At 32.8% G+C, this 21,551-nt stretch overlaps 2 protein-coding genes across 2 annotated transcripts; both read right to left on the reverse strand.

The window, feature by feature from the left end:
• Window positions 1–1,029: 1,029 nt before the first annotated feature.
• LOC127082755 (syntaxin-124) lies at window positions 1,030–2,564 on the reverse strand. Its single transcript, XM_051022990.1, has one exon. The coding sequence runs from the start codon at window positions 2,282–2,284 to the stop codon at window positions 1,370–1,372; it is 915 nt and encodes a 304-aa protein (XP_050878947.1). The 5' UTR covers window positions 2,285–2,564; the 3' UTR covers window positions 1,030–1,369.
• Window positions 2,565–7,511: 4,947 nt separating this feature from the next.
• Window positions 7,512–17,015, reverse strand: LOC127082764 (B3 domain-containing protein Os07g0563300). Its single transcript, XM_051023000.1, has 14 exons — window positions 16,622–17,015; window positions 14,578–14,659; window positions 14,345–14,443; window positions 13,315–13,645; window positions 12,854–13,193; window positions 12,647–12,743; window positions 11,725–11,899; window positions 11,133–11,212; window positions 10,575–10,619; window positions 10,223–10,486; window positions 9,618–9,667; window positions 9,212–9,325; window positions 8,869–8,939; window positions 7,512–8,730 (listed from the first exon to the last, which is right to left on the reverse strand). The coding sequence occupies exons 1-14, from the start codon at window positions 16,765–16,767 to the stop codon at window positions 7,958–7,960; spliced, it is 2,667 nt and encodes an 888-aa protein (XP_050878957.1). The 5' UTR covers window positions 16,768–17,015; the 3' UTR covers window positions 7,512–7,957.
• Between the last annotated feature and the right edge of the window lie 4,536 nt (window positions 17,016–21,551).

Raw genomic sequence — 21,551 nt, forward strand, 5'->3', positions numbered from 1 at the left:
ATAGATAACCCTTCAATATTCAGACTCGCCATTAAAAAATGAATTGAAAAACCGACTTCAAAGGAGAGAAGAAAACCAGACCTAACATATACAAGGAAAAACTGTAATTATATTAGACCTCATTTATGTTGAAATAAAATATATATCTTTTAAAACTGTTATATTTGAATTTAAAAAAATAATAAACAATAGAAGAATAAATGTAAAATAAAATATGCTTTGATTTTATATTAGACCTCATTTATGATAAATTTCTTAAGTTAAAAAGATACTTTGATTTTGGTAAAGAAAAATATGCTTATTTTGAAATATGATGAGTATTTCTTACATTTTTTACAAAACTTTTTTACCTATAACTTTTGAGAAAATAAAATATGCATTCAAATATAAAATAATTTATACTATCAACTAATAACTAACATTAATATTTTTAAATTAATAATATAATATGGTTGAATGAGGAATTCTTATTTAATGATCATTACTTTTAATTTCTAACTTTTTAAGTCAATATAAATGATTTTATTTTAACACAATATAAAATATTTATCAGTAAAAAGATAATTTGAAATTTGATTTATAAGTTCAAATTTGTGCTACTTTTATTGTAAACATTTTATGTTTAAGAAGTTTGTATATAATACATTTTTGTTTAGAAAACAAAACTTTGAGTTTAGAATGAATTAAAGCTACGTATCATTTTTTTTGTTAGGATTAAAAAAATAGTTAAAATAAATTATGATTAAAATTAGAAGATTTCCATTTTATATATTTAAGGATTTAATCAGAAATGCAATTTTACCATAGTAATACTTTATGATACTCTTTTTCCTTTATCATTTTTATTTATTTATAACTATTTTATAGAATTCTATGACACACATTTAACATAGTATCCTTAAAAATGTGTCATATATTATGTTTATGGTATCTAATACTAGATTTGTCAGGGTTTTTTTAGGATCATCTTTTAAGACACTGCATATGATATGTCAAAGTTCTTCTACCATTGTCAGTAAACAGGCATTAGCAACAAAAAGAGAAAAGAGGAGAAAAAAAAAGCTGATCAAGATTACAGAAATCTTGTGTCAACTTTCTATTACAATGCCGTCATTGTCATGTTTGGACTTGTTCTCTTGCTATATTATTACAGTTCCATGGAAATCCAAAAAAGAAAAATCAGAAAAACACAGTTCTATGGCTTCTTGGTTTTATCTTTGTGCACACGAAATGCTTGAAGAAATGCCTCAACAAACAATTTCCCATTTTCTGCTGCTAGCTCAAGCACATTTCAGAATGCAGAAAATCTAATACTCTGTATGATTCTTTGTTTAATGATATGATGGTGACTTGACTGACCCTTTTAATTCTACAGTATCAAGTGAGGTAGAATTGACATCAAGAATGGAAACAGGATCACAATGATGAGAACAAGACCAAGAAGTATGGCATAACATGTCCATTTCCTTGAATCCTTTTGATGCTCTCTAGCCTCGTGAAGTTGTTCAGTACCTCTCCTAACAAAAGAACTAGCATGTGCGACATGACTCTCTATGTTATTCAGTTGTTGTCCTTGTGATTCAACAAGTGCTGCCATGTCCAGAAAAACTTGATGTAATTCAATCAAGTTTTTCTCTATTTCCTTAACAGCATCATGTCTTTCTTGAATCTCAGATATCGTGTCCATAATTTGACCCCTACCCTGTTCCTGAATTGCTCTCTGCATAAAAGTTTCACTTTCTCCACTTGATATCAAATTCTCAATTGTGTCTTCATCAGCTTTCTCACCTGTTATTGTAAAATACCTTCTTTCAATTGTTTCCTTGTACTCTTGTTGCATTCTTGCTCTTAACCCTTGAAAATCATCCATCATATCTTTGAGTTTTTTTCCCAATCCACTAACCACTGAAGTTCTTGTTCTATCTGCCGATGAACCTGGACCACACCCTGCAATCTTTCTATTCGCGGCATTCGAACGTTCTAATGTTTCGAGCTTACCCTTTATGATTTTAACTCTTTTGAGAACCTGTTCAACGTCTTGATCCATCCTTGCTCGAAGATCTTTCATTGTTTTAGCATTATGGACAATTTTGCTTTCTTCATTTGCCTCTTGTAATTTTCTATAAAGCTTCTCAACTAGCCTCATGTCTTCTTTCACATTCTCAACATCCTCAAAGAATTTATCAAGGTTGATGCTTTCTTTTCCTGCTTCTATATCATCCATGTGAGCTTGCTCCTTCAAGTCACTATATTTCTTGAAGGAGCTTGAAAACAAGTCATTCATTTTTGCAAATTTTTAATGAACAATGACCAACACTGTTTTTTTCTTTTCTTTTTTCTCCTTGTTTTTTTATTGGTTTCTTAGGTACTTGGTAAATCCTGTGACAGAAAAACCTGACAAAAGAAGAATCGATTGTTTGATCATGTAACACAATTCTGTGTTTCCTTAATGCGTCCTCATCCTTCTTTGGATTTGATCAATTATTTTTACTAATGGAGAGGAAACAAGAAGGTCACAAAAGGCACAAAAAACTAATTGTTACCAACAAAACGGTAAGAAGCAAAAACAAGATGTTTTTCTTCTTGGGGTGGATGTATTAGAGGTTCATGGTTGATGTGAAACGGGGACCAGACAAATTAACTAGAAAATACTAATCAAAGAAAGGCGTTTAGATGTTGGATATACCAAAGGTTACTCCTATATGAACACGTGGCAGTGCTGTTTTTTCTTGTACTCTATTAATGACTTCTTCACTTTTATTCCTGTCCTCTCAGTCAACTTTGTCTTTTTAAGGGGTACTTTTGAGCTCAAATTAAAATTTGTATAAATAGAACTATTAAAATTATCTATCAAATTTCATTTAATTATTAATAAAATCTCTATCATAAAGTTATCATAAAAGATTATTATTAGGTGATGAAATCTACAGGAAATTTGGGTTGTTGAGTCATCATTGCATCAAATATTTTATACATATTTTTAACAGAAATAATGAAACTTGTCTAAAACTTAAAGAACAAAGTAAGTTTATAAATCTGAATAAATATTTATTTTTATCTTTAGCATTATATATATATATATATATATAAAACTTATTAATGCTCTCATATAATCCAATAAAAAAATTTAAGATAATAATAATAATAATAATTATTATTATTATTATTATCCAAAATCTCACATTAGAAGGTTAAAAATGTTACAATTATATATGTAATAAAATATTTGAAAACCGAAGGAAATTTACCTCAATTATTGTCCGTTCTAATTACTTAATTGCGATATTTATTTTTGTTTACGTTGTAACCTCTAACCCCTACATTGTGTTGAATTTAAAGTGTATTTTATGTGATTTAAAGTGTATTTTATCACATATTGCTTAAAGACATGTATAATATTTATAAAGTTTTAGTAGTTCACACCTTACAAATTGATTTTGGATGAATGAATTAGATTGAACACATATATTCTAAGATGAGAAAATTTATTATTGCATCATTTATGTTTCTTAGTCACTATGCAAAATTATTTAAATATCTTTAATTTTCGGAGATTCATCTTCGGACGCATCAAATTCTGAATGAACGTTGAAATATTCTAGAGATGCATCTCTGTAACAATTTAAAATATCCGATATATCCCGCTCAGAAGTCATTATACTCTTGAATTTGACTGGAGATGCATCTCCGTGAATATTCCAAAGATATATCTCTGTAATGTCTCATAACTTGGTCTTTCATGTTATATTTTGTTTATCAGTATTCAAGTGAAGATTTAAATCATTCCATACAATCGAAAACCAAAAATCTACGTACATAATTCCAGATGGTCCAAAAAACCCTACATAAATAAAATACCAATAAATGTCAAAAATATCTTACAATCGAGACCAATAAAGTAGAAAGACCGTCAAAATAAAAATATTGACCATAGTATTACCTTATTTATCTCGTCTACCTCCTCGGTCATCAATCCCCCTCGTCCCCCGGCGTTATCTCCGGTACAACAACGCCCTATGTGCCTCTGTCATGATGGCATCTAGGACCTGCCTCACACCAGACTCGTCAGGGAAGTGACATATGTCAATGTATGACTGCGCAATTTCCACTATGTGATGACACCTAGGTAAGACATCCTCATAATGATCTAGATGTGCTCACTCCTCCTCTAATATCTCTTGATGAGCTTGTCTCGACGGATATCCTAGAGCAGCATGCACCGCATGTGACACCCTGAAGAACCATCTGATGTACCCTTCGACGTAGGTCTAGTCGCTCTCAACTATGGTAGCATGTGCCTCCTCTAGTACCAGATAACTCTCATAATCATCAAACATGTCATCTATCTGTCTACGTGTCAAGGCAGGAAGAACAAAGACAACAGGGTGTTTGAGAATGGTCTGAGTGTAGCCGAACTACCGCATGACATGTTCGGACAGATGAAGAGCAGTGAGACGCGATCCACTGACCAACCATCCAGAGTATAACACTATCTCGTCAAATGGTCATGATTTACGGTGATCAACATAGTTGTTGAAGTGCATATCCTCGGCAACTAAATGGTCAAGATAGACTCTGTAAGGCTTGGTCGCTTGGTTCCCTCTAAGCGGGATAAAAGCAGTAGCGAGCGGCATATCCTTAATGTAATCAAGTACATTCATCCAACTAGAGATGCACGGGAATTGTTGTAGGATCCAAGCATGAAATGAAAAGTTTGAAACACATGAATCATCAGTAATGGCTTTGCAAAGATGAAATAAAAATGATAAAGAAACATTCAAAGATCAATAGTTATTAATGTAAGTACTGTGACACTACCAATGACCTACTTTGTCTTCCACATGCAACCCTCTCTCAACTTCGAATATGGGTAGACCAAACAAGCCGCTCCCCAGCTATACTCATGGATTAGCTCGAATTCCATGAAGTAACGTAGGTAGACAACGTCTGTATAGGTGGAACTCTTGTTCATAAAAATCGCAGTGTCAACCAAATAAAGCAAGTATGCTCTCAATGCATGTGATCTGTGGAGTGCCACCTGCTCATCATCATCAGCAGCATGTTCTGCACTCAGGATCGCATCCTCATATACCTTCTTCAGGTATACAAATCTAGCATGAACACCCCTGGTCTTATCCAACTACTTCATCGCCTCCCCTGGATCATCCCCCGGATACTCTACCATCATCTCGAATGCCTTGTCTTTGGTTATCCTCTCATGATCTAGGAATCTCCCCTTGATCGGAAGATGTCGTAAACACGAGACATCATCAAGTGTGATAGACATCTCACCGTGTGGGAGATGAAACGACGAAATCTCTGAGTTCTATGTCTCCACGAATGCATTAAGCGTCCTATGGTTGACCGTAGTATAATCGGTCATGCAAAAGTTCTTCAGACCAGATAAGGACAAAACTGACTGAAACCATTCCTCATTCGGATGAGGCAACGCAACAATCTTCCTCCCGTGGTTAAGAAACTTATGTGGATCACGCTCCTGAAATTTGTCAAAACTAATCAATTTCAGAAATTTGTCAATTAAAATTAACGTAAAAAAATAATGAATTCAACTAATGTTACATCTTCGTCTTAGATATGTCTAGTAGTATGGTCTGGATACAAAGGCAATAATGATAAATCAACTAGGCATCCTCCAAATGTCTCTGGCTTAGCATGCGCAGCAGCCTCACCCTTCAGAGGTGGCACTGAATCAGCAGCATCAGTAGTATGAGATGGGACTGGATCATCAGCCTCCACAGTAGGAGGTGGAACTATATCAACAACATCTACAGTAGGAGGTGGCACTAGATCATTAGTATCTACAGTAGGAGGTGGCACTGGTGAAACCTGACGTCTGCGGGAGGATGGAAGGAGAGATCCGTCATATGGTGAGTTTTGTCTCCTATGGGATGAAGAAGATGGAGTGGCATGAGGAGAAGCATGGACCCTAGAAGTAGATGGCTCTGCTTGACCATAGGATCCAGGAGCCTCCGGAACCTACTTTCTTCCTTCACATGGATGTGTGTTGAACAATTTCTCGTGCCTTAATTTATCGTGTCTATCAGCCATTATGCCTATAAGTTAAAGTAAGACAGACCATTAGTGTGCTGGAAAACAACACAAGCAAGAAAATCAAACAAAAAAATACTGCAGAAAATTCCGGAGATGCATCTCCGGAAACTAGAAAACTAAAACGCTGAAAAATTTCAGAGATGCATCTTCGGAATTTCCTGCAACTCGGAAATTGCGTCAATGGTGTCAATGTATCCCGTGCAATGTAAAAAAAAACTTATTTTGATCATCATTTTCAACCAGAAAACATTTAATATAATAATGTCTAAACTATCTTAAATGCTATTTCTATTCATTTCTAACTCTAGTCATTAATTTATACTCATTTACAAAAAAACTCAAAAATTTATCAAAAATTCAAAAAATTTACAAGAAATTGATGTTTCAGATGTTAATTGTGATGTTAGAGATGATGATTGAAGTTCCTTTAAGCCTTGATGGTTGAGTTTTGCGTTGGTGCAAAGAAAAATTTGAGAGTATTGAAGAAGTGTTTTGAGGAAAATAAGAAGTGAGAAAGGAGAAGGATTTGTCGTGATTTAACCTCCAAAATATTTTGGAGAATCATCTTTGAAATTTTTTAACATTAACACTGACCTTTGGATGGTCCGGAGATGCATCTCCGAAATTTGAGGACATTTATGTTATTCTGTAGGATGTGTAAGAAGCATATCGAGTGCATTAAGAAATTATCCTAAGATGATATCAAAAGCCTATCTTAGATTTTTTATTGGGCTTACTGCATCGTTCACACTTCAATCTCATTGAAACCTGAGCATGGGAATGAATTAGACCAAACTCACATTCTTAGATGTCATAAAAAAACCTATCATAAATCTTTTGTTGGACTTACCGCATTATCAAACTCACATTCTTAGATGTCATAAAAAATCTATCATAGATCTTTTGTTGGACTTACCGCATTGTTCACACTTCTGACTCATTGAAACCTGAGCATTATGGAGTGTGTTAGAAATCTTTACTATGTATGCCCGTAGTCGCCTAATTATTTGTCTTCATCCCAACCTTCAACACCTACATTGTTTAGGGTTTGGAGTAAATTTAATCTCACATTGTTTCGCCTAATTGTAGCATTTTGATTTGACTTCATCAGAACCTCCAATACCTACATTGTCTAGGGTTTGGAGTAAATTTAATCTCAAATTAACACCTACATTATTTAGGGCTTGGAGTAATGCATAATTGTAGCATTTTGATTTGACTTCATCACAACCTCCAACATTGTCTAGTATAATTTTTATAAAATTTGAATACCTTTCGCTTTGTAAAGCCTATAAGCCAGTTTTATAGAAATAAGATAGTCAAGTTCACAAAAAAATAATGATTTTGCCCGATTGTTGTGTTACCTGGTTATTTGTATAAACAATTAACTAAAGCTTTTTTGGGGATCAGGATAAAAACACTTATTAAGAACTGGGCAATGGATAAGACAACCAATATATTTCAGCAAACTTTGGTGCAAAGGTAGCTTGCCTAAAAGTATGGGCAAAATTCTGCTTCAAATAAAGAGAAACAGACAACAGAACTTAGACTAACTAGAAAAATTTCAAGGGTTAAAAATCAATTGGGAGAACAAATTAAGCATAGTTACATTTTCAATGTTGTCAAAATCAGGTGGCACGGTGAGCCCCCAAAATGAAAATAAATAGCTTCAACCCACTACCTGATTCAGCTGCATTCCATATTTTCCCTACACAAAACACTATGTCGTCCACTCTGGAATATTTTGGTTTTTTCACCAATTCCTTTTCCTCCTACCCCTCTTTATGTACAAACACGAATAATAAGATATGCCGAAATGGATGAATTACAGCAAAATATTTCCCCACTTCAACAAGCTTTGCAAGAACATGTCAAATTATGCCGTTCACACGTTCATAGACAAAGACTGAGTGTGTTCCTTATCTGCATTATGACTACTGCTACCGTGGATAACACCATTGCTAAGCTTCTCTTCCCTCACTACATTTCCTACCTGCTGTGACTGACTACCTGATGAATCTCCAGTGCCAGAGTTCAAAACATTCTGCTGCTGCTTGAGGCATATCTCAGTAGCATCGTGGAGCAGCTTCATTACACCACCAGAATCTGAACCAGGTGACAATTCTTCTTCTCGCTCTGGCTGGATATTGAGGTCAATTCTGCCTTTAAACGGAGACACAGATGATTTTATCCGGTGAGGATCATCATCAGAACCGTCATTACCCTCCTTGTTCATGTTTGGGCTACTATCACCTGTATTATTACTATTATGCAAAGAATCATCATCAAGCATAATCTCGGATGAAGGCAATTGCTGGGAATTCTGTTGCTGCATCTTTTTCCGTGTTGTCTCTGCTTCTCTTTCTGATTGTTTCTTCTCACGCCGTAACATAAGGGTACGGAAACGACGTTTCACCGTTAGACAGACATTACATGTGCACGTCTGCTTATGCTTGGGGCCCTTTCCACTTGGAGGCTGAATGCACACAATGCAGGAGCAGCCAGGTCTATGTCGTGGGTGTTTTGTTGTGGCCTGGGAAGATGCCGGGAGAGCCTCCCCTTCCCCTAGGATAGCTAGATTTGCAAGTGTATCAAGTCCCTCCAAAGCTTCAGCATGATCAGGATCCTGCTTAGCAGCCTTCATTTTCTTGGAAACAGCTGCCAAGCCAAACAAATGCAATTAATAACAAGTAGTTTTCATACCCTTGTTTAACAATTTATTATATCAAAGATTACACAATCCATGACAAGGAATCTGAGACATTGGTTAAAGTAAAGAAATAAAACAATTCAAACCTGAATTACAAGGGGGTAACAAATTCTCAAGTTGTTCTGCTGTAAGCTCTTGTGCGACTGAACAAGAAGACCTGACAGCAAAGAGGATTTGCAAATCAAAATAATGCACTAATGTAGTGCATATATGTTTATATAGATTAATGGTGTGCTTTGTGCAAATAAGCATGGAATAAGTTGACAGGAAGACTGGAAGAGCGTGAAATTTAACAATGTATCTTGACATGATAAATGGTATGGTACGTCGTCAAATTTTCAAACACCAAGTACACTCATATTTTCTCCTAACCAATCTTGTCCTACAGGTGGAAGGATATGTTTACATGAGAATGGATCACTCTCGTACCTTTCTAGATCCCAAGAATTATCAGAACACGTCCACTTTGATGGAAGAAGTGCACATGCTGGCAATTTGCGCCACTTCAGACAATCTTCACATTGAGCCCACTGAATCCTTTCACTGGAAAATAAAGTACATTGCTTGCAATTATTTATTTGGGTTAATTACAAAAAATAAACCACCCAGTGTATACAGAGAACTTAAATAAATTATGTGTAAAAAACATGTCTTTCTTAGAAACTACCCCATAAAATACGCACATCAATTAAAAAAATACATAACATCCCATCAGAAGTACTCAAAAATCAAAATGTGACAGTCTTAGTTAAGAGCAACACAATCAATTAATAATAACAACAACAATGATAAGATCATAATAATAAGCCTAAATAGTGTTGGATGAGTTATTTACCCCATATTATCACTAGTGAAAATAGTTGGCTTCCCAAGCACTGGAGCATCCTGTAAAAGCATTCTCAGCATAAAAGGTTTCCACAATGCATAATCATACTCATAAAATTTTCAATCAAATAAAATACCAAGAAAGATGGCAACAAAGACAATAATTTCAATCCAATATTCGAAGTACAAGTGAAGTGACATGAACAAATAAAAATATCTATGTTCACCGGCTACAAGATGGCGAGGTTTGACTGTATTTCAAATATCTATGTTCACCGGCACAAAGCAACTGTCCTTCATCACTTTCATCCCTGTTTGCTCAGTCTGTAACTTAGGTTTGACTGTATTTCATGAAGAATTGGCTATATTTCAAATATGACAGCATAGTTGAAGAACAATATTACACGCATCATGGACACATTGTAATCATCATTTGGTTAGTTTTATATAACCAATGGATTCAAAGAATTACTCTATCCGAAGATAATAGTATTTATTTTTAATTTCGGTATACTTTAAGTAAGCAAGTTTAGGTTGATAGGCACCCATCACTAAAAGTTCAATTAAAATTAGCAGGTCAAAACCACTTCTGAAGCGGAGCATGAGAAAAGGCACCTCATATTCCTCAAACTCAAAGCCTTCAATCACCACAATGCTTGGAACATGGTTAGGAGGGGGGCGGAGCAGGCCTTGAGCTTCTTGCCATGTAATCTTCAGCTCTATTATATCCTCATTTTCAATTTTTAGACGTTTACTTTTTGAACCCAATATGTTGTTCTTTCTCTTTCTAGAGATTAAAGATTTGCTCCCCAGTGCTTCTTTTGCAATGTATCCCGACTTATCAATTTTTGACCAAGAACTAGGATCACCCAATTCAACCTAAGCAACAGATGCAACCAAGTATGAGACAACTTAAATTTTAAAAAAAAAATAGCAATTACAATGCAGTTAGCTATTTGATACTAACTTCATGTGCAGAAAATCCATTTCCAGTCTTATTAGCTTCATTATCCTGGAAAAGAAAAATATCCATCTTTTCAGTAGACACTCAAATTTTTACCTAACTAATACACCCACACCCACACAAATAGATATAGGATGTATTAAATTTAATATACAAAACATGCAACAAAAATAAAAAAGAGTTATTAAAATAACTAATACACCCACACCCACGCAAATAGATATAGGATGTATTAAATATACAAAACATGCAACAAAAATAAAAAAGATTTATTAAAATCATTAACTATCCTTTATTAGAAAATATCCACAACTATGAGATTAGCCTTAGAAACCTGAGCAGAATCCAGATAGCATATGGAAATTGAAATTAGAAACTATAAAAGAGCATAACAGTCACCATATAAAAACCTATATCAAAGCAAATGCTGATTCCATACAATTTCTAACCAATTTCATGCATTAATTATCAACACATGTTCCGGTTAAAGTTAGTTCCGTTCAACCATACAATTCACACTCGAATTATGTACACCAGATAAGTATACAAAACAAATATTACCTGATCAGGTGGTATGGCACTTGTAGCCTTTCTAAATCCCATAACCAACCTCCCTTCTGGCTCCAACCGGCTAAATGTTACTGAGAAAATCACTTCAGGTCAGCCACAATACAAGACCACTAACTCAAAACTATCAATCGCAGCAAGATGGTGGTACAGCACAGTATAAAATGGGAGGGGAGAAAACAAAAGGCATGCAAGAAAATAGGATTCAACAAAAGGAAAATTATCATTGACCTAGAGATACTGAGAATATCTTATGAATATCATATGAATTTGTTGATTGTTTTGTTTCCTTATAAAGAGCCTATTTGTTGTCCTTAAAAAGTAGATAAGGTTGCTAGAGATACTAAGAATATCATAAGCCTATAAAAGATGTATCTAGATTAATACACACCAATAACATATTCAGTACTATGCATGCCATCTTTATTTCATTGTCTTTTTTCCAACCTAAATCTATGATCCTAAACGAGGGCCATAAGGAAGCTTCATGCAAATCTGACTCCTGAAGTTTTACTTAGCAGGAAGGAAACAAAAAAAGAGCTATAAATCATCAAACAAATGAACTTCCTTCATGGCAGTGTCTTACCCGTGTCACCTGCTTGCAACTGCATGGATTGTATGCATGGAGTTACACCCTCTAAAACATACATTCTGCTGTTGTTATTCGGCCAGAAGCGGAACTGAAATATCCATTCCTTTCCTTTTGCATCAAGGATTTTAAGTGGCAACCCTTCAGGCTGAGAAATTGGTGGGAAGTAGGTCTGTCTCATTGAACAAATATAATAATATTATTAAAGTATAACCTTTTATTAAATATTCATGAAAAAATAAGGTGGCCATGCCATGCAGAACATAAAAAGACTATTGTTAAAGCCTGGAAGAAACCCCACAAATCTATAGAACAATCCAAAATTGCCAGAGATGATAAATAACCTAGGACATTTATATTTGGTCATAAATCATACGATAAAAACTGCCACAAGCCTTATCTCATTAGGTAGAGTTGGCTACATGGATTAAACAATGCAACAATCCTTTTCCATACAATACATTAAAGATTGATCATTTAGGTGGAATTGGTTAATGCATGCATTCTCATTCTGATGTTTTCTTGGTTTCTACTCTCTACTGCTCCAGGTAAAGACAATCTTCATGAATTTTTAAATGCAAGTTTACCCTTCCCGGTTTCTACAATCTATTGAAAGTTATTATTTTCTAGATATACAGGTGATAGAAGTATAATATTATCATGACATGAATTTGACACAAAACTAGCACCTCATTGGACAGTATACACTAATTTACATTCCAGACAAGGTGCTTATCAGTGTGCGTAATTACAAGGCAGAACAACAGATTTATGACATGCAGACATTACAAAAGGAAAACAGCCAATTGTTAATCACCGTAAATTCAATTTACTACAGTCATAAAGCATCCACACAACACGTACTCAATCCAAATATACTTTCTAATCAATAGCTTTAAGAGAGGATCTCAAGACCAACCTCAGCACACTTTTTGGGTAGCACCAAACGCCCAATTCGCCCAGCATCACTAGCACTCAAAGTTTTTTGGAACAAGGGAGTTATTACAGAATTAGAGCTTGGGTTTAGTTAAGATACACATTCTGATATGGATTTATACATAATTGATAAATAAAGTGCATTAAAGAGATGTAAAGCAACGTAATAATTATGTGATTTGAAGGATACTCTATAGATATTTGTTGTAGCTCCAGCTCAGTACACCTGGGCCAGTAACGTGGCAACAACTGGCTTCTTCCTCGGGCATCTGCTCGAGGTCGCCCATTGCGAACCTGAGCTTCACCTGATGAGTCAAGAGCTAAATGCATAGTGCCACTAAATTGCTTGCCTGGATGAGGTGGAGTTTGCTGTGAATGAATTCCAGTTACCCCAATCAGACCATTTCTTTCATTTGGGGAAGAATAAGGTACAGATAAACCAAATGGCTGAGAAGATGAGTCTTCCTTCAGGGAATGATGCTGTTGGCACATATTTAAACACGGACTTGATTTGTCGTCATTCCTCATTCCTGCAATATAACGCAGAATCCGGTTATGTAGCCATCTCCAAGTTATTAATGCATTCATCTACCTCCTATATCTGATAGCTGAAAAAGTAAACAGTTGAGAGAAGGTCTACACATGTATTACCATTCATAAGGACCATTTCCCTTGAACCAAGTTTGACATTCCAATTAGCCGATATTCCAGAAAAATCTTCATTTTTCTTTTCCAAGGATGAGGTGGGTAACCTTTCATTGCCGCCGTAATTTGTGTCAAAGTTATTTGATAACTCAACGACAGAGTGCCCGTCTGGATGCTGGTCAGATGAAGAAGCTGAATTGAATAAACTGGGTGCTTGCTTCCAGGGTACAGGTCCTGATCCAGCTAACTGACTCCAATTTTTGGCAGATATGTCTCTAAGTCTCTCCGATAAACGATTTTGAAGAGATAAAGATTGTGGCCATGGCAGATTAGATGGCTGAGACACAAATAACAGATAAAGAGCAGTCACTATGCCAAAAACCTTCCATCCAACTTGGATTTAATAATAAAACATAATCCAAGCATCATGGCATAACCAGAAATTACAAACCATTTGCCTGCCATGGAATTTACAATTTAAAGATATAAACTAAAAATGGCTAGAAAAGAAGATTTTTAGATCTTGGGCAGTAAACAAAAGGCACCATTGTAAAATTGGCTAGAAAAGAAGCCAAAATGGAAAGAGAGGGACAAATTCAATGTAAGACTATGTCAAAACAAAATATCAACATAGCAGACATGTCTGACCTTAACTTAGTCGGAAGAGCGAGGAAAGAAAATAAAATAATATCTGAAGCAGTAACAAATGCAATATTCAATATAACAAGCCTTATTGAGAATATTCAAAACAAGAATTTCATCCTCAATTTATTTCAATTTTTCAGCATATTTCTTGCATAAACCGGTTCTATTCAGATTAACTGTCAAGGAAACTTTTATTTCACATGAGAATGATCTTCCCCTTATTCTCCATTAACTATGAAATGGAAACTTCTAGAGTTCATTTCACTAGAAAAAGAGGAAAAAGGGGATGCATATAACCCACAAGAAATTCATGCTACACAGTGCATGATGATTCAATCCCAAGCAGGAGAAGGAGGGGACCACATGTCCTCACAATGATATAGAAACATACCAAAATAATATTTTTGCGGGCACATGTAAAACACTCAATTCCTCCTGGATCCAACAACACGAAGGTGTTACTTGAAATAATACACCCACAATGAATTCGCTGCAAAGAATGATTAGCCGTTAGTTAAAATTCAGAAACTCTAACTTAGCATAGGGGACCTATTTTAAATCTATTTGCATCTAACAAGGTAGCATCAACAAGCATTTTAAACTACTGAAATAAATATAGGTCACCTTCCTACAAGTCTCACAATTCCTCCAACCGGAAGCATTTGCGTGAAAAATGTCACAGAATCTCCCTTCTTCAAAAGCAGAACTAAGTATCACAGAAACAATCAATTTTTACTGAAGGAGAACATATGCATCATGTGAGAATAGAAAACAATATCAGAACAAAAAAATATGATAAGCAACCAACACAATTACTTACATATGACCGGTCAAATTATTGATCAAGACATTTGTTATCAATTTGTAGTACAACAAATTACAATATTTTTTTCTTCCTTTCATCATTGACGGACAGTGAAAACAAATGGTTAATCTAAAAATTCAGTCAACTTTTATTATTGAAACCTAAAAAAACTCTTAAGGCACTGAGAGCAAAAAAAACTTAACCAAATATTACATAGGAACCTTAAGGAGTCCACTCAATTTGTACATAATCCAATCCAACTGCAGGTTAAGAATTACAGAAAATCTAGGGAACCTGCTTGGCGTGAGATGAGTATGGGAGAGTTTGATTTGAGATGTGTATTCAGAAAAGCATTTTATTCATGTTAACTGATCATACACAACTGCTCTGAGGTGAATATAGAAAATGATAGATCAGAGCCATCATAACCAGAAGAAGAAATGATGAACTCAAACTATGTTAAGAATGAGCCTGAGGCAACAAAAGGGATAAGGTATGGAAAGTGCTCTCTACAGGAGTTACCTACATTTGCAAACTGTGAACTAATCTTGTTGTATGAGTTAAAGCATTAGCTTACAAACTGTTACGATTGAAAGGGGTTGTAGAAGAGGCGGGCAGAATAGTTAGAAATCGAGTTGTTCAGTAGACTTGACAGTTGTGCAGTGAGAAATCCCTTGTGAAGAGAACCTTTCCTCTTGTTAGATTCATTGAATAAGAATCTTTATATCAAGTTCCCTATTTTTTTAACTAAACTATATTTTTTCTTTCTCTAGATATCATTTCCTTTTCCAACATTCACAAATATAAAATTATTACGGATCTTATGGCAATCTATAATTTGATGAGCAACAACAAACCAGAGGTGCAGAAGTTGACAGCAAAATCAAGCTGCAAACTCCATGGTTGACAATCTTATACAACTACAAGTGTTGCAAGGGGGGAAAAGGGGGTTTCGAACCAATCCATGGACTTTAAGAATAGTAAAAAATAACAAACATAGCATCAGGGCCGTCTTAAGTTTTTGGAGGCACTGTGTAGATTAGCTACAGATCAACCGTTAAAAACAACTATGGGCCTTATTTAATCTTGGTTTAACTATGACAAATCTATTATGAGGCACTTTTTAGTCATAATTTAACCGTGGAAATTGAGACAATGTGTTGTAGCGCACCCTATACGCCCTTAAAGACGGCCCTCCATAGCATGCATATGGATCACATTGCATCCAACTTAGCAACACCAAGAAACTTTCCACACTACACCAACACATAGCAAAAGGGCACATGCCATTACTCCTACAACTATGCCACCACAGGCCTACACTCAACTAACCACACTGCTCATACAAAACCTTTGTCCAGGCCAACATATTAACAAGAAACAGTTATGAATCCACAGTCACATAACTTGAAAAGCACTAGCCCGGTCTATATACACTCAACTTACCCCCAAACGAACACACTATAGAATAAAAAAACCGCCAATCCAATTTCAATCACATTACCACCCACAGCTTTGTCTCTTTTCCTTCATAGCCAATCCATAATTTACAACACAAACCCATTGGGTAATGCAGAACTACGTAATCGACTCAATCATAAGAAGAAGAAAATTAACACGACAAAGTTAATCAATAAACTTTAACCAAATTTGCATAAGGATTACCCAATCTATCAAAGCAACCCGCCACGTGTAAATTGTTCCAAAATCAAAATTCCCAAAAAAAACAAAAAATAAACAGTGAATAAAAAAATAAAAGCTTTATGATAAAATAAATTTAAAAAGCTAATTTATTTAGTATAAAAAAATCAAATAAAAAAAATAGAAGTCAACAAAACAGTGAGAGGAAGAAAGAAAACGAACCCGCATCGATCACAGAGTTCGGCTAGGTCACCGGTACGTAATCTCCAACCTTTCTTAGGTCTTTCAGACTTGAAGTCTTTACAGTCAGAATTGAAGCATAGTTTGGAGGAAGAAGAAGGAGAAGACGACGAAGGAGCAGAAGCCATGGAAAGATGAGAGAACCGTTAGAGGCTAAATGGTTGGTGCTGCCTGATCTGTAATCATACGCAACAACGGAAGAGAATAGAGAGAGAATGAAATGGGTTTTTTTTCTAGAGAGAGAAAGAATGAATAGTAGTGAGAGAGAGAGAGAGTGTGTGTGTTGAAGTGAGAGATAGAGAGAGAAAAAAAGAATGGGTTTTAAAAAGAGTAGTTGTTGGTTGAAGTGTTGTAGTCTAGTAAATATTCGGCGTCGTTCGTTTCTCTTTCTAAACTTTTTTCCTTCTTTGTATCTCTTTGTTGCAACTTTTCCACCAAATATATGCAAATATATTTCAGCTTATTTGTAGTACTAGTACCATTCTTTATTTATTTTATTTAATGCTATCTCGTTTGTGCAAAACACAACCAAACTTTTACTATCATATTCTACGCCAATAATCAATACTTTGACTTGGCTATTTTTTCGTTCATTACGAAAAAAAACTATGTTTGTGTTTTTTTTTAATTTGGTACTAATAATATGTGTGAAACGTGTGCAAGAATGGAAAGAACTGCGTCTATGGATTCATAATCAACTCACATGTGGCAATTTCGCAGGGTATATAAGGAATCTACAAAAAGCATTAACATTACCAAAACATTGGGTGCTTTTGGTTTCAGCTATTATTTTTTGCTATACATTAATTTTCTTTCACGTTACGTTTATTGGAGTATATACATGGCTGACCTACGGGTGTGTTACTTAGTTAAATCCCAAACTTTTGGCCCACTAAGTGAGGTTACTTATTAAGGGATTTGTGTTACGGTTTGCATTGGTTTTGAGATAAAAATTTAACTCATTCAAAATAAAAAATGTATAATTTGACATTGAATGATAATTTAAAAGTATATTTTCATTTTTTTTTATAAATTGAGACTGAGACAAGTACAAGGAAGTGGGGTTAGTGCCCCCACTATCTTTTAATACTTGTTTATAATTAATTTTATTTTGTATATTAATATATATATATATATATATATATATATATATATATATATATATATATATATATATATATTAATTAAAACATATACATGTTATTTTATATTAAATATGAGTTTAACATAAATTTTAACATTTTTTTAATATTGTTTTTGTAGTTCTCTTTAATTATATAATAATAACTATTATTATATATTATATTATATTAAAATTTAAAAGTTTAAAATTATAGTGATATCAATTTTTTTATATAAAGCTTAAAATTTGCATAGTGTCATGAGAGTTATATTTAAAATTGCTACAATTTTAATTGTTGATAATTTTTACGAATATAAATATTTTCAAAATTTAATGTGGAATTTTGTCTCAAAATATTATATTTTCATTTTTTTTAATCACAAAATAATTATAACTTTTGAGTATTAATATAATATATATTCATTACTATATTTTTATTTACTAAATTTTAATTTACATATGTTAATTATAATTAAAAAATATATTTTGATCAATAATATTAATTTATTATTAAATATAACTATTTTATAAAAAGTTACACAAACTTAAATTTAATATTTAAAGTTAAATAGAAAAAATATTTAGATAAATTGTTCCTTTTATTAAAAAGTTCCGACTCTATCATTGAAATTGACTATTTTTTTTGCACAAAATTCTCACTTAAAAAATTTAATACAGTTAAATATTTAAAATATGATTAAATTCAAATTCAGAATCTTTAATGAAGTAAAAAAAAGATCATTATCATCTAAATCAAAAACTTTTGAATTATCTATACTTAAATAAATTACATTGAATCAGATGAAATATACTTAAATATTTAATTTATAAATTATAATTTAATTTATAAAAATATGATAATTTAGGGCAAGTTAAAAATATTTATTTTTGAATTAAGTTGATAAATTACATTGAATCAGATGAAATATACTTAAATATAATAATTTATTCACTTTATAAGTTTATTTTTGAAGGTTTTTGTCTATCTCGTAAAAATAAACTTCATGATTTTAATTTCGAAAGATAACTTGTGAAAAATCTAATGCAATAATGAATTGGATGTTTGATTAAAAAAATAACAAAAATGGATGTGCTTAGCTATTTTTTTTAATAATAGTTTCATTAAATAAGTATTTAGAAGTAGTATATCATGTGTTTACAAGAAATACAGTAAATAGAGTAAAAACATGACATGTGGCGACAAAAAAATCCCAGTGAGACCAAAAATGTCTGTCGACCTTTGAAATAACTCTACTTAGACCTACCTATACAGTATTTCAAAATTTATTCTGAAAGGTGTAATCCAACCATATGAGTTGGAACATTAAATAAATATTTAAAAGAATGTTGATGATTTGATAGGAGGGTGCTAAAAACACTCTAATCTCTATAACCACTAGTAACATTTTTGCATCACGAGAAAATAAAATTATATTTCTTCTCTGAATATGCATGTTGTTTTTATGCATAGGGTGTGAGATTTTGTAAGAAAAAGCTGAGCATGTGGCTTGAGTGGTCAAACTAAGATTAATAGTAGTATGGATGCACGTGAATTAAATGGAAGTGGGCGCGTGGAAATTTATGACGACGCGCTGAAAGTGGGGAGCGTGGGCCAGTTATGTTGCATGTCCCCGAGCCCACGCTGCTACGCAATCACGTAAATTTCCCAACTACGCGTACTTGAACGCAGATCCTAGAAACTAGTTCCGTTTTAAACTCAATTTGTAGAAATTTAAATTTTATTATAATGTTGTTATATTAAATTTAAGAGTTTTATTGTGATGTAAATTTTCTTACACCATTTGTATATTATAATCATTCAAATATATTAATTTAAAGTAAATCAACCCTCTATTTAAGAAAATGCAATGCCTCCATTAGTCCTTAATTGATCTTTTAACATTTTATATTTACACCTTCTCACAATGTACTTTCCATAATTAACAATATAACGATGCATTTTCAACTCCTTTTGTCCATCTATAGTGTGTTTGTTTTATATGATTTGCATGCGAGAGAAATACAAGAGGGATAGTAAGTTGAGAAATACATTACTTCTCCTTGTTTGGATGATTGGAGAAATACAGACGAGTGATATAATTTGGTAGGTCTCACGTCTTTCTGTTTTTCTTCATACATGAGAAAAAATATATGGGAAGTCATTTTTTTTTCAAACTCATATGGACCGAAGAACGAAAAGGTTTGAGCTTTAAAATTGAAGTTCATATTTTTTAAGGTTTTTTAGTCCAGTTCTATAAAGTCCGTTGCTTGTTAAGATTAATCTATATGATCAATGAGTAGCTTGTTAGGTCCATTATAAATTTAAAAAATTATATTAATATATATTATTTTATTTTAAAATAACATATTGACTTTTTTCACCTCCATATATTTTAATTATATTATATTCAATCTTTATTTTTTAAATCAACATTATTTTCTTGTATTATATTAGTTTCTCTTATGTTAAATATTCGAGTAAAGTTTTATATAATTTAGACATTTGTTGTATTTAAAAATATATTATAATATTTATAAAAGATAATATAGTATTTAAATATGTGTTATGTTTAAAATAATATAATTTTTAATTTTATTTATAATAAATATTATAAAATTTTTATTTTTAAAAAAACTCATTTATAGTCGAGTATCTCAAACTCATCTAAAATCGGGTTCGTGTAGTAATTGTCAAGCCCATATTACAACAAGATTTTTTTACTCATCCCTAAATGACTGAGGCCTGCTAGGTCCGGCCCGCTGAGGATGGGTAATCCATTTTGAAAGTTATATTTACGTATATCCTTAATATCATTATGGTGAATAGTCACAATTAATTATATTTTATGAAAATGAATATTTTTTTAAAATATAATAATAATTATTATTATTATTATTAAATTATAAAATTAAACCAATTTATAAAATAAATTTGATTAGATTATGATTTACACATATTAAAATTTAGAAATTAAAATTTAATAATAACAATTTTACAAGTAGATCAATTTAAGGATATTTTTGTTTTTCCAGAAAAGAACGCACTTCTTTCTTTAATGTTTTTTCTCTTTTTTTCTTATAATAAACAATATAACAAATTTATTCTTTTTCTCACCATTTTCTCTCTTTTCATATTTTTTCTCACATCTTTCTTTCTTTACAACTTCTCCATTAAGCTAAACAAAGTCTTAGCGTCACTTGTCACATTTTAATAATGGTCTATACCATTTTTTTAATTTTAAACCACCATGACAACATAATACAAATCAATATCTTTGACATATTTGTGGTTGATGGTTCTAAAACACTTATACGATATGCAACTTATAACATCTGCAACTTATAACATCCTCAATTTTCATTAAATCGATTTTAAAATTATTAGATGAAACAAATATTTTTATAAATTTATTATTATTATTATTATTATTATTATTATTATTATTATTATTATTATTATTATTATTGTAAAAACCAAAACATCAAAATGTGATAACTATCCATGCATATATATTCATAATTTTACTTGATAAAGTATGTAAATAAAAGGTAAATTTAGAACATGGATGATCAAAAATTGCTATTACACTCTGCTAGGGTCTTATGGAGATTAGTCTCCCTCGGTGGAGTTTGCCTCTGCAAACCACGACAATCAAGATAAAGAAGATGGTATGAAGGAGTGCATCACCAAAAGGGTCAAAGGAAAAGGGGAACTCTTAATCTCTAGTTTTCTGGAAACATCAAAATTGAAGGAATCACTCGATAATGTGATAACATCCTACAAGAACA

The sequence above is a fragment of the Lathyrus oleraceus genome, chromosome 1, assembly GCF_024323335.1.
Source record: "Lathyrus oleraceus cultivar Zhongwan6 chromosome 1, CAAS_Psat_ZW6_1.0, whole genome shotgun sequence".
Taxonomy (NCBI): Eukaryota; Viridiplantae; Streptophyta; class Magnoliopsida; order Fabales; family Fabaceae; genus Lathyrus; species Lathyrus oleraceus.